Below are 17,640 nucleotides of genomic sequence, written 5' to 3'. Positions count from 1 at the left end.
GAGAAGGAAGATCGATGCTTTTGAACTGTGGTGTTGGAGGGAAATTCTGAGAGTGCCTTGGACTGCAGGAAGATCAAACCAGTCCATACTCTAGGAAATAAAGCCAGACTGCTCACTGGAGGGAATGATATTAAAGGCAAAACTGAAATACTTTGGCCACACAATGAGAAGACAGGACACCCTGGAGAAGATGCTGATGCTAGGGAGAGTGGAGGGCAAAAGGAAGAGGGGCCGACCAAGGGCAAGGTGGATGGATGATATTCTAGAGGTGACGGACTCGTCCCTGGGGAAGCTGGGGGTGTTGACGACCGACAGGAAGCTGTGGCGTGGGCTGGTCCATGAAGTCACGAAGAGTCAGAAGTGACTGAATGAATAAACAACAACAAAAAAAGGACAGGGGACTAATGGAGCCATTTCTAGTTCCCTTGGCACAGCAGTCCTGTCTCCAAATGACGACTCTCAAAGAGAGTATCTGTAGCTCAGGGGTGAACTGTGGAGTCTCTGAATTTGGGCTCTGAATTTGGTTTTTGTTTTTTTGTTTTTAGATGTTTCATTGCCTGACTGAAAAGCATCTTCTGTGCTTTTTTTCACTTCTTTTGGGAGAGGGTGCTGAGTGAAATAGGTGTAGTAAGTCTGAACATGCTTTTTAAACTTGACATGGACATTTGCATTATTGTTCAGCATTTTACCTCTTAAGTTTTAGGGATATGAACTTGGGGGTGAGTCTGGGGATTACTCTGGGATCTGCAGTAATGGGGCTGTTATGATGTAGCCCATGAGTTACCTGCCCCTGAAGTAGGCAGTCAGTTTGGCAGCCTAAACTTGCTGATCATGCTTTCTTTGCACATCCTTTTTTTCTTCCACATGATTCCTACTGTGGGAAAGGGTTGGGGCTCAGAACAGCACTGGGTGGGTGGCATGAAAGAGTGGGACTGTGAATCCGAATGTAAAGGTTCTTTGAAGACAAGCAGAAGTCCCATAACCAAGTGAGGCATTCTAGGAGAAGAGAGTGTACAACACAGGTCACAAACCACAGTATATGTCCCAACAAGCAGGAACCATGCCGAGACAAGGAATAGGTCTCTAGTGTTTATTACTGCTACATTAGACAGAAAATCCTAACAAACTGAAGAAGCGTGGGAAAGCCCAGACAGGTAAACCCCAAAAGTCAAGGCGGGTCTGTTCTGTGTCTCTCTGAATGGCTGCTCAACTCCTCACTACTACGCATGCGTTTTCCCCCCTGGATAGGGGCCCCCTCCTGCTCACCATCAGTGCTCATGACAGTATAGTATTGTAAAAATATTCAAGTCAAGCTCAGTTGTGTTGACTTCACAGATGTTCGTGTAGTTTTCTTCTGTACTGAAGTGGTTTTTCCATTGCCTTCTGGGATTTTTAAAAATTTCCCACTCCTGTCTATAGATGAGGTTTCTCTTAGTGGCCTCTTATCCATTATCAGACAGATCTGACCCTGCTTAGCAGTTTGAGAACAGCCAGTGCTAAGTGTTGTCCTCTAGCCGGATATTACATTAAATTAAACTAAACAGAGATGCTGTCATACTTGACTCCTGGAAACATTCTTGCAATTTTCTTCACAACGTTATATAAAGCACTTTGTATTATTATAATTTGAATCACTGTATTCAGCCACCTGGAAGGCCAGATTAAAAAAGTGCAGAGAGGCTCCTTCTCAGTTTGGCAAAATGTTTGGTGTCTCCTTCGGCTTGCAACATAGATAGTAGCTGGTACGTTGCAAATATTTTGGACCTCAGTTCCCATTAGACTCCAGTCAGCTTTGCAGTCCTTCACTTTCTTTGGATGGAATTTTTTTGGGATCATGTTTTAACTAGAAGATAATAAAGCAAATCATATTTTAAACGTTTGCTTTTATTTTATGTCCACTATGCCTGTGTTGCTGGCTTTTGGAAGTGAAATAATGACTATAATAATAATTTGTCAGTACTGACATTACACTGAGCCATTGCTGCAAAAACTCTAATTCCTGAACAAGATTTTGGATTCTGGTTAGCTCAATCACAATCCTAGTTGGCCAGCTGGGACATCATGTCAGACCCAAAGTAAGCTTTCATGAATCATGATGCCCCAGTTGGGTTTATTGCCATGGCCCATGTTTTGTTTTGTTTTTTGGTCCCTGGCCATGTGTAGAAGCTGGAAGGCCTTGCTGTTTCAGGAGGTGGAGGTGTTACTGGTTTGTCACGTGCTTGAGTTCTCAACTGCTGGTAGTATGTTAGTCTTAATTGTTTTTTGGGTTCTTTATTGGTTTCTGTGAGTTGCTGCCTGTCTTTGAAAGTGGGATAAAAATGCCTTAAATTGATGTACTGCGTGGCCATATCTGCTCTTTTAGGGAGACCAAGGAGGAAAAGCTGAGTCACCTCCCTGGAAAGGGCAAAGGAGCTGTTAGCTTTACCTGTGGTCTAAAAATAGAGCTTGCTGGCTATGCGTATGTTCAACTAGATATGTGTTGCAATACCATAGCCACCCTCCCATTCTTCTTCTGAGTTTCCCCAAACCACTTTCTGAGTAGAGCTGAAATTCATACTCATAGCTATAACATTTTAATTTCTTGAGAGCCATGAAATGTTGGATTCATCCTGCCCCCCCTGCCCCCCCCCCCCCGCTGTCAAATTCACTGAACAGATTCCATTTTAGCACAGGACTTAAGTCCCATATAAACATTACTGCTCTGGAATGGATCAGGCACCTTTGGGGGATTTACCTGGGGCCTTCCCTCCCTGGCTTTTTCCAAACAGCTAAAAACATTTGTTTTTATTTTTACTGCTCCCCAAACATTGGCCCTTGCTCAGTTCTTCCAAAGCCTGTCCAGTTTCCAAGCAGGCTCTCTCGGTGTTATAGGACAGAACTTGTCAAAATGTATCAAATTGTCCTGACTACCAGGAAACACACTGAGACAATGACTTGGTCTCTAATATTTATTACTAGTACTTAACAAGAATCCTAACAAACTGAAGAAGCGTGGGAAAAACCCAGCCATATAACCCCCAAAGGTTAAGGCGGTCCCGATCTGTGTCTCTTTGAATGGCTGAACAGTTCCTCAGTGCTACGCATGCGCTTGACAGTCTGGATGGGAGCCCCCTGCTCGCCATCCTTACTCATGACACAAATGAAGCAAAAAAAGCAGTTCTATACCTATAATAAAATGAATTGAGAAGCCCAAGGCATGTCTGCACTTGCATTCTGATATGTGCCATTATTCTGATATTGCCATTCGCATTTCTAAGCAGGTGCACCATTTCTCAGATCTCACATATCCAGGAAGCAAAGGGCAATCAGTAGTCAGAGTTGGCTGCTTAAAGTGGCTCCAGCAGCTTAAAAGGAGTGTTCTGCTACTAGCTTTACCCTGAGTATGTGATGATTTAGCATTGGATCTAAGAAATATGATATTTTATCCTCAGTTTCATGTGTTGCAGTTCATATATCAGCACTGGGTTTTCTCTAATTTTCATCAGTCTGGCTGTTTGGGAAGGTATTGGGGAGCCTAACTTGCATATACACCACCAAACAGCTTTGAAACGAAAAGCTCAGCTTTTATTTTTTGTTCTAAATGAAGATAGTTGGATTCTGTAAGTAGAGCAGAATAATACATGCACCCAGAGCAATAGCTCAGTTAAAATTTTGATTTGGTGATACATTTGGCCTCAAGGAAAATTTGAGATAGATAGATCAGATCTAGCCCTTAACAATGGCTGGGTTAATTTTATATATGTTTTGGGTTTGCCTGGGCAGGAAAAGCTGAGGTGCTTTAATATTGCTTGATTGATTGGAGGAAGAGAAAAATAACAGTAGCATGGTTGAGAAATAACATACCTTGTTTTAATAAACTTGTCATGATGATGACTTCTGATCATGACTGAATCAAGAAACTATGATTATAAGAATTCTTACCCCAACAACATTATCATCTGCTAGTTTTTTTGCACATAGCCTTTTGTTTTAGGGGATTGAAAATTTCCATTACAGGTCCTGCTCTATGAAATCTTAATCTCACACTCAATATTCCTGAAATATGGAAGGGAGTTCGTTATCTTTTTGGTCACTGGCTCATGACTGAAGGTGATTATTAAGCTTGTTGCTTCTCCTGATATCCACTAGGTGGCATTGGTGTATCCAAGATAATGAATTCTTCCTGAGAAATAACAGAATTATTGGTTGCACAAATACTTGGTCTTGATGCTGGATATGGATACATGGAGGGAGCAGGGGAGATAGATAGGGGTGCTATTTTATTTTAAACTGAAAGGTTAGGCAATATCAGAGCTGTAAAATTGGTATTAGGGATCCAACCATCTTTTCCCCAGGAAGAGTCTAAATATAAGAGGCAGTCATTGATGAAGAAGGTGCCAAGTCCAATCCAAAAGACCAAGATTTGGGGTTTATACTTCCTGCTCAGTTTATTTCTTTTTAAATAATTTTTATTAAGGGATTTTAGATAGATAATAAGAAATACATTCACAGAAAAATGCATAGCAAAGTAAGTGTGAAAAAGAAAAGAAAAAAACCAGAGAAAAGAAGATAGAAAAAAGAAAAGAAAAACCCCCAGAAAGCATATATAAAGAAATGGCTTCTGATATCCCTCTCAGCAGTTATACACACAATTCTGAATCAAACCACTCTCTCCAATTTCATTGTAATTCCCTTCTTTCTATAACCTATTCTTTCTAATCATCAAAACCATAAATCACAAAATCATTCTCTTTCTTGTGCAAAAAGTCCATAAGGGGTTCCCAGTCATTGATGAATGTCAATAATGACCTTTTTCTAATCAAAGAAGTCAATTTGTCCATCTCGCTTTCTATCAGTTGTTTAATAGACAAATTGAATTTCATGATAAAAATAGATTTATTGGTTTTACTTGTATAGAACGTTTGCATTAAGAGGGGTACAGAGAAGAGTGATAATTTGGAAGTTCAGTTCTGGATTCATAACCCACATTCTTAATCAGAGCTGTGGGGAAAAAAAGTATCCTCTATGGCTGATGGTTTCACCATATTCTACTCCCTCCCTAACAATATAGTTCCCTTGATTTTTTGGGAGTAGCCAGGCATTCCAACAGTGCAAAATCATTTGGGGCAAAGGGGTAGACATAGCTTTTGAACAGCATTTTAGCAAAAGTGGTGGAGCCAAGACAAAATCTAAATATGGATTTAATTAAAATTTAGTAGGTACAGTAATATGATTTCTCCCCATAATCATTTACCTCCTGTTTCCTATTAAAGAATATAATTCCTTGACAACTTTCAGCGTGTCTCTGGCTTGCACCCAAGGTTTTGGGGGCCATAAGCTGCAGTCTTCTAATTTAAACTCTCTGTCTAGCCACCCAGTGGTTTCCAAGAAGCTCCTTGGACAACTCTCTTCTATCTCAGGGCCTAGCTTTTAAACCACTGCTTACTTGGAATAATACCAAATTATTCACCAACTTGTAACATTTCCATCTCTCTCTCTCTATTCTCTCTCTCTCAAATATTTTGCAAAACAGAAAGTTGTTTTGGCTTCTCTTATTTTTTCATATATTTTGAATTTCAGCCTATAATTGGCCTCAAAAGTTCAGGCACATGCTAACATAAAATGAGGGAAATATTCTTATACTTTTCCACTCTGTATGAACCATGTTTTGCATAACATGCCCATTATGCAAGACACAAACACCCATTGGTTTATTAAAGGTTGTTCGGGCTCAGTAATAGAGGAGCTTGCATACATGATGCCCCAGATTCAATCCTTAGGCCCTTCAGTTAAAAATCTGGCAGGGCTGGGAAAGATCCCTCCCTAGGTAACCTTATCAGTTGTGCTAGACAGGTTTCTGCTAAATGGACCTGCAGTCTAATACCACAAGATTGTTTTTCATGGGGTAGTTGCAAAAAATGTAGGTGCTACAATTATCCAAGTTCTAGTAACATCTTGTTTGGTTTCTTGGAATGCATTGTATTTAATGCTGCTATTGGATGCTATTCAGAAGTGGAGCTGGTACAAACACAGCAGTTGGGTTACTGAGTAGGACCAAGCATAATGGCAACACTTCTTGTGTGTTGGTTTTCAATTTATTTCCAAGCACCATTCAAAATAGCTTTAACAACTGGAGCATCTGAAGGACCATTGTCTTCCAGATGAGCCTCCTCATATATTAAATCCAGTTCAGCTAATTTATCCAGGTCTTCCTGCCATCAAAAGTGACAGAACGTGATTCAAGATGGAGGCTTTTCAGTGGTGATGCCCCAATTTCAAACTACATAAACAGGGGAAGAATTTTTCCTAGGCCTTCAGTCTGATGGCTTTTTTGTTTGCTTATTCTGTTCCTTGATGATGATGCCATGTAGTTCATTCTTGTTTATCACTGCTAAAGTATCTATAATTTGTCAAGTGCTGTATAGAGATGACCTAATCAAGCTGTCTGCTCAAACCCATCCGTAAGATACGAGTACAGAATTAGTAAGGAATTGGGTAGGGAGAAGAAAAGAAACCAATCAGACATAATTTCTTAAAGTAGCTAGAGCACTGTGTGTTAAACTTTGGAAAATTGCTTTAGGTTTTAATTTTGTTGGTCTATCCAAAAATGCATGGCTTGGAGAATAACTCAACAGATACCACTAATACAGAAGTGAAATGAAGAAAACATGGACCTGTAGTTGCAAGGTCAATACATGTCTTTGAATGCTGAAGCACATCCCTTTGCCTTTCTCCATAGCTTCGTTCCCTTCTGCCACGGGCAGAGATGAGGAGAACCCCTGTGCTCCTCTTAAACTGTGTCCCAGGAGTATGGAAACTGGCCAGCTGTGAGCTCTTGGTTTCCAATAAGAAGGGAATGGTCCTTTCGCATAGTTATTAATAGCCTGAATCAGAGTAGCAAATCTATTGTTTCTTACATTGTCTTCCTTACTTCCTTTGGACAAGACCCAGTGGTGTGAAGAGAGGAAATTTAAGTCATTTGTTCTTTCTTTTTTGCTTGCATTTGAAACATGCAAAGCAGTTCCTGGTTCTTAAGAATTAAAGAAGATGCACTCTATTTCTCCTTTCCCATTCTGCTGCCCTCAAAATGCTTGGGACTCCACTTTAGTCATGTAGTTTGAGGCTAGAAGAAGATGTAAAAGCACTAGGTTTGGAAAGGCTGAAGGTGAAGAGGGAATAAACTTGCAAAGTAGACATTAATCACTCCAATAAATGATCTTGAGTCAGACTTGCACATTCCCCAAATGACAGAGCTGTGTTCCCAGGTTCAGCTGTTCACTGTGAAATCTGTCCACTATGAAATGGGATGAATACTGGCCTATACTGGCCTCCCCTTTCTGCTGGCTATGATACTTAATTAGTTTAAATAGCAAGAAGAACAAATAACTGAAAATGAAAATGTGGCAGTTCGAGGGCTTGCTGTCATGAAAATGCTTTCAGTTTTATACATTCCCTCCCACCTACTGTTGCTCTCTGTGAAATAGTAATATAGTACGGTGATTTATCCAGGCACCAGTGCTACTGCCTAGAAGGGAATTATGTGGAGAAACAAATGTAAATAATTATTTTATTCAATTTTGCAGCCAGTCTTAGTTTCTGTCTGTCTTCCAGCTGCCCAGAAGGCCCGAGAACAATTTGAAGAGGTGGAGAAGTCCTTGAAAGAAATGGAGGAATCAATCAGGTAGGACTTTGGAGAGAAAAACTATAACTATTCAACTGGGTGGTGGCTTCTGTGAATAAGAGCATGAAGAACATCCATGTTGCTTCTTTGCCCAACTTTGTATGTGTTCCTGGTGCATCTTACCCTCCTGCCGCTCAATCCCTCAATAATAGATACCCAAGCCTGCTTCAGTGACACCCACCAAGGCTTTCAAATTTAGTACCAATCTTCTGACTCATTATGTTCTTGAGCAGTTCAGAAAGTGACAGTTTTCCCTATAGGTAATCTGGAAGCCCATCTATTAGCTTCTGTCACACTGCCTCCCACTAGTTTCTGGCATTTGTGACTCCTGGCTGATCCCCAGGAATCCAAAAGTTTGGCTAGATTTGTCCGCTTGCTTGTAGCCAACTGAGAGAGCCACCTTGTTTTCATAACCTTTTCTGGAGAGCTGGTCCTCCCATCTTCCCTTTGTATTCTCCTGTTCACTCACTGTTAATCTGGATGGGGAGGTGCCATTTTTTTTTCTTTCTAGGAACCCAGCAATGTGAATATTGGAGGACTCATGAGCTGAAAATATCAACATGAATTCTACCCTGGGGGGTGAGTGGGTGGGTGGGACTAAGAACATTAAAAGAACAAACTGATTTTTATAGTCCTCTCTTAGTCCTGATGTTCTCTATTGTTTCTTGCTACCTTGATGCTTCTTAACTTGGATATTCAATTTGAATTTTCCATAAAGATGAAAAGGTTTGCTCTGGGGGGGTTGGGCACTGTTTTGTCATTCGAGTCACATCTTTTTCTCCCAAGGTCTCAAGTGGGGGAGGGGAAAGGATGGAAGCCAGAAATAAATTTCAAGCTGTCTCCTATTGATTGCATACATAATTATTGCAGTAATCACACCACTCCTGAGCTCTTAGGCTGGGAGGGTTGCTTCAGGGAGCAGATGGGAGACCTCGGCATGCTTAGCTTGGTTGACCTTGGTGATAGACACTTCATTTTTAGCTATTGGGGGAAGTTTTATTTTGGGAGATTCTTCCTCCTCCCAGTGGAATGAACCCGAGAAGCATAATACAAGATATATTGGATCCTCTAAATGCAGCCTTTCTGGCTGTGCTTTTAATTTCAAGCCTCTTTCCCACTTCATCCTGAAAACAATTGTATATGTATGCAAGTAAGTGAATACGGATTTGTTCCAGTTCAAACACTGATCAACTCAATCAGCCAGTCCTTTCTAGTTAATTTTTTTAAACAGTTTCCTTTACCCGTGGAACTGTACGTTGTATAATTTCTAGCAAAAATTCCACTGAGAGAGAAATGTCACTAGAGAAGGATGAATCCTGTACATCAGCTTTTCTATAGTTTGAATGCATCTTAAATATAGTTGCCGCCAGCACAGGCTGTTGGGGGTGTCAGAAAAACATCTATTTCTGTTTTATTGACTATTCTAAAGCCTTTGACTGTGTGAACCATAACAAATTGTGGCAAGTTCTTAGTGGTATGGGGATACCAAGTCATCTTGTCTGCCTCCTGAAGAATCTGTATAACGACCAAGCAGCAACAGTAAGAACAGACCACGGAACGGTTTAAGATTGGGAAAGGAGTACGGCAGGGCTGTATACTCTCACCCTACCTATTCAACTTGTACGCAGAACACATCATGCGATGTGCTGGGCTTGAGGAATCCAAGGCTGGGGTTAAAATCGCTGGAGGAAACATTAACAATCTCAGATATGCAGATGATACCACTTTGATGGCTGAAAGCGAGGAGGAACTGAGGAGCCTTATGATGAAGGTGAAAAAAGAAAGTGCAAAAACTGGGTTGCTGGGTGAAGGAAGATAGATGCTTTTGAACTGTGGTGTTGGAGGAAAATTCTGAGAGTGCCTTGGACTGCAAGAAGATCAAACCAGTCCATCCTCCAGGAAATAAAGCCAGACTGCTCACTTGAGGGAATGATATTAAAGGCAAAACTGAAATACTTTGGCCACATAATGAGAAGACAGGACACCCTGGAGAAGATGCTGATGCTAGGGAGAGTGGAAGGCAAAAAGCAGAGGGGCCAACCAAAGGCAAGATGGATGGATGATATTCTAGAGGTGACAGACTCGACCTTAGGGGAGCTGGGGGTGTTGACGACCGACAGGAAGCTGTGGCGTGGGCTGGTCCATGAAGTCACGAAGAGTCGGAAGCGACTAAACGAATAAACAGCAATACACATATGTCTCCACCCCGGAGTATGGGCTTCTTAAGCGAAGAGATGCAGACTGCTTTGTCTCCATCAAAGGTAGCCCAGCTTTTTGTGTAGCAGAGCTAATGACCAAGGTGGGTAGCTAGGGCTCTGCTTTGCTGAGTCCCATCTGTGGAACCCTTGGGGATATGGGCCTTCAGGTCCTGCAGTAGCAGAGTTTCTGTTTCTCTCTATAATTTCCATTTCAAAGTTTTTTATAAAGTCACATGAAAGCCACTGTTATGTCCATTGGCAGGTAAGTGTTCATACCAAGGTCTCCTCCCCTGCATAGAGAAAACTAGTGTGTCAAGGAGAATACTAGGCTAGAACCCTTGTCCCTGGTGCTCTGCTTAAATATCCAAAGAGAAAATGGTTGAAGGAGTTATGGGGAGAGCATTTTGTCATCTGAGGGAGTGCAAGCAAGATGCTGGATCATGACCTTGGGGAGAAAGTGGCTTGCAATGGCAGGTGCAAAGCAAGAGCCTTAATTGAAGTCTTTTAAAATTGGCTGTTGATGGGGTGATTTCCATCCAGCCATAACTCAGCTGTAGCTGCAGCACAACCTGCCCCTCCCCACTCCAGGGAGTTCTCTGGTGTGGCCCATTAGGAAAGCTTTTAAGTGGGGGGGGGGGGCAAAGAGGATCTGTTAGCTAAGCAAGCAGTTAATGGAAGCTGTGAGAAGCAGCTGAGACCTGTTTTGTTGGTGTCATTTTTCAAAGCAGTTTTTCTCTTTGGGGAATGAAAGACACCCTTCCCTATCCTCCTCCTGGAAGTTGGATGCCTGAAGCTCACTTTTTAGGGTTACCAAACATCTTTTCCTCAGAGTTAAACTGTTCACCTCCCAGCACAGGGTTGCTGCTGTTCCTTGTGACAGGCGGGGCTGTACCTGGCAGAGAGGCAGCATAGCTGAAGGCTCTTCCCTCAAGACTGGGTTAAAGAATCCATGTGCATACCACGAGCAAGCTCTGCCATGACAGATTGCCAGCTTGGCTTGGGTGTACAAGATAGAGGAAGGGAAGGATATCAGGCTTCTGAAGAATGAAAAACAGAATTAGTTTTGCCCAGGGAAGAGGAATATGCTTCCTTCTTCCTGAAAGCTATTTCCATCTGACTGGGGCAAAGCATTAGCTAAGGGCAGGTCTTTCATCAAACAAAGAGCTTTGCATCCATCTGTGTGCCTGGGAGAGAGACCCATAATTAGGGGTAGCCTTGGTGACAGGGCGGTAACCATGGGATTCAGCCTCCCCAACATGTCTTCTTGCTGCTCTGTGGGGTCCCACGGGTCTGCACACAGATGATAAGGGCAAGAAACAAAGGCAGATTCTTGACAAAGATCAGGCTATAAGATCTGAGCTGCCAAAAAAATCCAGATGACCACTAGATGAAAGCAAAGAGATACAGAAAGCTCTACCTCCTTGTTGCCCTCTAGTGATTGCCTGGATTTTTACAACCCAGATACGGTAGCTCTAAAGGGAGAGTTTGAGCAAAAAGGGCTTTGATTATTGATGCAGGTGAAGCCTTCCTTTCACCACTCTCTGGGTGTTGGGGTGGACAGGTGCCATGTTCATGCTTGAGGCCTGTAGTGGATGAAAGAGGCTGATGCTCAACTTTGTTCCCCCTCTGTGCATCTTAAAGTTGGTGGCTGAGCACAGTGTGCAAGCTCTTGAAAAGTTGTGCCAGTCAGAGTGGCCAGTACCCCAAAGTGATTTGTTGATTCGGCTCAGTGTGAGGAAGTTCCCCTTTCTCACGTTTTGGTGAAATGCAGCAGGTTAAGAGTGGCCTGTTGCAACTCTCCCTCTCTCCCCCTTCCCCCTGCAACTGAGAGAAGTCCACTGCTTGCCTTTCATCTTTCTTCAAAATACACATCTTTCTCAAAAGCCTTCCTTGATGCCTGTAGTTCTTTTTTCACTTCCTGCTCTTTGCATCCCCTTGGTCCCCCCCCCACCCATCCACATGGCTCTGAACCTCCCTCCCTAAAACTGTCAGTTTTCTTTCCTCTCCAGCCACTTTGTTTTATCTCATACATCAATGAGTACTTCACGTAGTTAGTTGGGTGTCTATAAAGGTCTGCCGCTGTCTGAATACAACTTCAGCACTGTTTTGAAGGAGTTGGCTATCAAGGAGAATTGAACTGGAAAGGGTTTGAAACATGGAATTTCCTTTTGGATATTTGGGAAATCATACTGTATTCTGTTAAATGGACCTAGCAATGTTCCTAAAACTGTAATCATCACAATTGTATCATCAGCAATATATCTTGTTTTTTTTATGTATACATTTGTTTTTCTTTAACAATGTCTTCCTGTTCCTCTATTTTTTGTTTGCTTGTTTGTTTTTCCAGGAGCCTAGAGAAAGAAATCTCCTTTGATTTTGGTCCAAATGGAGAATTTTCTTATTTGTATGGCCAGTGCTATGAACTCACCACTAATGAGTAGGTGCCTATACCCTTCTATCGAACTGTGTTTCGGTTGGGAGTGCTCTCTCTCCTCGGTTCAGCGACGTTTACATCTCTTTTGATTATCTATCTCCCTCAAGCACTGCAGAATGTAGTGATATTTTACCAGGTGCAGTCCTTCTGAGCGGTAGTAAATAGTTATTCATATGGGATTATTGAGCTGACCTAGTGCTCCTACCGCATCAGAGGTAAATATGAGAGTTGCATCTTAATGAAAGTGAGCTGACCTATCTATAACCAGGCATGTAGGTGCAAGGTTTGTTTCTTAGCTTTCACCAATTCTGGAAGTGTTTGCAGGATACTCAACTCAAGGATGCAGCCTACATGGGGTTCTAGCAAACCATTGCAAAGGCAACTCACAATCTCAATTTTATTGGCCCTTAATTGATTTTAAAGTTGGTAGATGTTTTATACAAGTATTAACAGTGGCTAACTCCTGTAATTGCCTAATTCTGAGATGGGGAAAAAAGAGAGTCCCAGGAATGGTGCTTTTACTTGATGGACTAATGGCTAAGGCATGTTCATGATCAGTCTTAGAAGCAAATTGGTTTGCTTGTTGTGAGGGGTATGGAAACCATCTTACAAGGAACCATATGCATGACTTTTGCGCTCTTTTCTTTTTCCAGATATATTTATCGTCTCTGCCCCTTTAACAGAGTGTCTCAAAAACCTAAGCATGGCAGCTCAGAGACTAGCCTTGGGTAAGACGCCTTGATGCTGTTACCCCCTTTGAGAATTGAGGGCATAGCATCCACGCTGCTTATAGCAACCAGATGTCATCTGCTTCCTGAACTAAATGGAGAGGTGATCTGGTGTAGTGGCTAAGAGGCTGAGCAATAAATTAGAAAGCCCCTAGTTTGAGCTTTGCTTCTGCCTGAAGTCCTAAGCATATCAAACTCTGACCTAGTTTTCCTCCCCCGGCCCCCAACCCAATCTTTGGAAAGGAAGGGTACAACTAACCTATTTTGGAAGGCAGTTGTAATAGTTGCATCAGGAGTCACATATTTAAAGCACAATGGACACTTTATATATGTGCTATGTATTCATTTTATAAGTATATACATTAAGAAAATTTCCCTTTACAGGTAGTCCTTGTTTAGCGGCTGCCTCGTACAGCATCCGTTTGCAGTTACAGCAGTGATGAAAAAGTAACTTTACGACCAATCCTCACATTTCTGACCTTTGCAGGTCTGTAAAGCAAAGGAAAACTGAAGGAAGACCATAAGCACAGTCACAGTTGTTTCACTTAGCGACCAAGTTGCCGGTCCCAGTTGTCGCTAAACGAGGACTACCTGTAGTGTCAGGATAAAAATATTTTCTCCATTAAACTGGGAAAGAACCATTCACTAAATATGTTGTGAGGTTTTTAAAATACTTATCCTCAGCCTTTTCTGTCTGTAAACAGTTACCTCTCATGACCTAACCTCACTTGATAGGGGGAAGAGCAGCATGTATATGCATCCCAAATTTTCTCCTGGCCCTTGAAATTGGGTAACCTTGAAATGTCTTTCTCTTGATTGAGTTGTGTCTGTTTTTCTCACTGTACACAAACTTCCTGGATTACAGTTGGCAAGATCTGGTTTGGTGCATTGACTGCCTTGTTTTCTTTCCAGTACATGGGGATCCTGGGCTGGTTCAGATGATAACAAATTCAGCATCATGAAGTATGAGCATGGCACAGGCTGTTGGCAGGGCCCCAATCGATCTACAATGGTGAGTTCTTTCAGTGGGGCAAAATGGGTACAGCTGAACTTTATGGGAAGCCAATAGTTGTGGACTTGGAAGAATATTGACTTTCATAGACTTCAGAATTCTGAATTCCATCAAATGTTGTACCTCCAAGCAGGCCCATTAAATGTCATCTCCTGATCCCATATAGTGAAGGCATGTGCACACTTGCAGTGAAGCAAGCATAAAACACGCTGTTGGAACATGGTAGAAAACGAATGGGCTGTGGCTGGGCTGGCAGTTGTACAGAGAACCAGCTAGAGAGGTTGGATGGTGAAGATGGGAGGAGGGGATCATGCCTTCCTTGCATTAGTAATTTGAAAAATTAAACAGATCAGGAGTTTTACTTCAAGTTCTGGATTGGACTGGTCTCTCCTGCTTGAGATTATCCCTGCCGCCTTCCTCCGTGGCAGTTTGGTGAGACTTGCAGCACAGATTATATTTTTCCCCCTGACAAAAGCGTAAATCAGCTATTTTGCTTGTTTGCTAGTAGATTATGTGCTGGGCAGCAGAGGCTTATCCCTCAGCCAGTGGAATGTGGGAAACAAATCCTCTTTTAGTGGGCAATTTTCATCTTGAGTTGTAAGGAAGTGGACATGGGGCTTCCTGATTGTAACAGCTAGAATGTTTTGAATGTTATCTTGCTAAGAACAGTTTACTGTTCTTAGAAAAGGAGTGTGTCATGACAGAATTCAGCACAGCTATCTCTGTCATATGCTAGTTTTTGCTTTATGTGCAAGGGGAGAGCTCTTTTGAGGATAGTCAGCCAACATGCAACACACACACACACACACACCACCTGCTGCCTGAAATGTTGCTGGCTGAGAAAACTGAACCTTTCTTACATCCTTTCAGTATTGCTCGATAAAGATTTGGGAATGAGTAATTTTTCTCTATGAGGAACAACAGTAAGAAATATACTGATAAGAAGCCAGTATATTATATCATTGGTCAGAATGGGGCAGTAGGTTCAAATGTGTGCTGATATCCTGGGGCTAGTTACTTATACTGTTTGTAGTATCTTGTGGGATAAATGGGGAGTCAGTCTCTTCTTTAATTGCTGGCCTGAATTACAGTAAGGTTTAAGAGGCAATGGCATTTGTTCTGATTTTTCTCCTACTAAGGTGAAGCTTTCCTGTGGCAAGGAGACAATAATCACATCCACAACAGAGCCGAGCCGCTGCGAGTACTCAATGGAGTTTGTTACCCCAGCAGCTTGCCATGAGCCAAAAGATCTCAACCACGATGAGCTCTGAGAGAGGTGAGTTGCATCAGCTTAGACCCACATTCTTTGCTTAATAGCTGTGAGGGATCATGAAAGGACAGACATGCTTCAAGTCAGATTCACCTTCCTTCTGACTGGGCATTTGGGTGAATGTTACCCTTCAACGCTAAGCCCTTCAGTTCAAAGACTGTATTGAAAAAGGACCATTGTTGTTTCCATCTTTGTCTTCTTGACTCATTCTCCTGTCTGCCATTTCCTTCTTGCAGCTGTGCACAGCCACCCCTGCCAGAGAAACCAGATTTTTATTCATATGATTCCAAGCAACTTTGTAGAATTCGCCACACGTTTTGCCCCAAGATCTGCTGTTCATGGATTCCAACAGTTAACGTTACTCTGGCCCAGTGGACTTTGAGGTTTGAAAAACTTACATTTTTCCTGTCAGCTACTGGGACCCAAGTCTTTTTCCCCATCCATCCAGTTGTGACCAGGTGTCATCCACCCTGAACACGTCCACCTAGGACTACACAACTACCTGGCCCTTTGTTCTGCTGGCAGAAGGCTTCCTCCACTCCAAGATTGGAGGCTTTTATGGAGGAGGAGATGCATTTACTTCTCACCCATAGTGGAGAGACCTCAAAACTGTCTACCTGAAGCTTTTCCCTGCTGGCCTTGGTCTGAGCCAAATTTCCACTGAGTCTGAAATTTTGGACAGGGAAAGAAGGAAGAGGGAACACAAATCACCGCCTCTTTTTTATCTGGAAAAAAAAACATTCCCATCCAATAAAGAAACAGTCCCTTCTGTCTTCTCTGTTTCTATGGAATGGAAGGTGGGGGTGAGCTGGATTGCATTAAGGAGCTATGGCCTAAACATGGCCTGTTTAGGCCAGCTGGTATCAGCGATACACACACACAGCATCTCCCTCCCCTGAAGCTGCCGAAAAGCATTAATGGCGATAGGGAGATGTGGGTTACAGCCAACAGGCCAGCCTCTTCTCTGCCCACCCCCAGGGTCCTTGGGGAACAAGGCCTCCCAAGCTCTTCTGGGCTTCCTCTGTTGATAAAGATGGGAGGGGGAGGGAGGGAAAAGCTGGTGCCTTTCACCTGCTCTCCTTGATTGCTGTCAAAGCCCAACCATTTCCATAACAAAACAGAGGCTCTTTCTCTCCCAGCCCCCATTGTTTTCTATCTGAGCCCTTCTTCAAAAAAGCATCTGCTGCTTTCTGGGGCTGGGTGGGTGGGGGCAGGCAGAGCCTCTCACAAAAGGCCCTACATTTTTACTATATGCCTTCATATCCCTGCTGGACTAGTGGGTTGGGAAGGAAGGAGATTCTGAGTTTTCACATTGAGCACATTAGAGGCTATTTGCGTGAGAAAAATTGTTTCCTGCTCTGCCATTTCCTGTTGGGTTATGGAGGCATTTTCCACTGGTGGTGAGAGCAGACTTTAAATTGAAGTAACTGATGTCAGAGACAGACAACTAGGTGTCCTCCAGGTATTTTGGGCTTTTTCTGTCTTAGCTGGCAAGGTAAGTAATAAGGGATTACAGAAGTTGGTCTCACGTATCTGAATGATACCAGCAGGTTTAGCCATAGCTTATGGCTTTAGCCATGTGTGTTCATTTGAAACAGTTTCTGATCAGCAAAGGATGGTGAGTAAGGCAGTTCTCTTCCTTTCCTCTCACAAATACAACTAATTTGAGGGCTCTGAGATTGAACCATGAGTTCTACATCTCTCCAGATAGGCAAGGGGCAGAGCTAAGTTACCATCTCTGAGCTTTTCTTTATTGCTTCAGTGTTTGAGAAAATAGAAGGTAGTCCTTGGTTTCCAGATGTGCCACTCAGTATGCTAATGAGATTTTTATAATAGGAAGACATATTTCTGTAGCAGGAAGAACCTCTATGCCTGATCTTTTCTGTGGCCCCAACTAATCAGTGTATGCCATAATTTATTTTTTCTGTATCAGAATGTTTAAGGACAGGGAAGTATCAGATCCAGGAGAAAGACCCTTTGGCCTGTCACTACTAACATAAATTTCACTACTGTTCTGGCATTATTGCCCTCCCAATAATGCTAGAAAGCCAGGCTTACATTACAAAAGGGATATTTGTATTGTGCTACTCCATCAGGGTTTCCCATTGTTTTAACCAGGATTTATGGATTTAACCCAGTGTTCTGAGTTTTACACAATACACCAAACTACCAACCCACCCACCACACTGATTAGCTTGGGGTTGTTTTTTGTTTTTTGTTTTGGTTCCTTTGAGTAGGTCTTGATTCCTGGTGACTGCCTGGACAAGTCCCTGCAGTTTTCCTTCCTAGGGCTGGGAGAGTGACTAGCCCAGGATCACCCAGCTGGCTTTGTGCCTAA

General features: G+C 42.5%; 1 protein-coding gene across 1 annotated transcript in view; it reads left to right on the top strand.

Annotated features, from left to right (window-relative positions):
* Window positions 1-16,027, top strand: part of PRKCSH (PRKCSH beta subunit of glucosidase II) — a 43,863-nt gene extending 27,836 nt beyond the window's left edge. Inside the window, exons 12-17 of the mRNA XM_063294426.1 lie at window positions 7,591-7,660; window positions 12,206-12,295; window positions 12,946-13,020; window positions 13,933-14,032; window positions 15,172-15,308; window positions 15,539-16,027. Coding sequence (XP_063150496.1) covers window positions 7,591-7,660; window positions 12,206-12,295; window positions 12,946-13,020; window positions 13,933-14,032; window positions 15,172-15,303 — 467 coding nt within the window. The 3' untranslated portion in view covers window positions 15,304-15,308; window positions 15,539-16,027. The remainder of the gene's footprint in view (window positions 1-7,590; window positions 7,661-12,205; window positions 12,296-12,945; window positions 13,021-13,932; window positions 14,033-15,171; window positions 15,309-15,538) is intronic.
* The last annotated feature ends 1,613 nt before the right edge of the window (window positions 16,028-17,640 follow it).

The sequence above is a fragment of the Candoia aspera genome, chromosome 2 (genome assembly GCF_035149785.1).
Source record: "Candoia aspera isolate rCanAsp1 chromosome 2, rCanAsp1.hap2, whole genome shotgun sequence".
NCBI lineage: Eukaryota > Metazoa > Chordata > Lepidosauria > Squamata > Boidae > Candoia > Candoia aspera.
The sequence above is the reverse complement of the archived record's forward strand: the minus strand, read 5'-3'. Positions and strand labels throughout refer to the sequence as shown.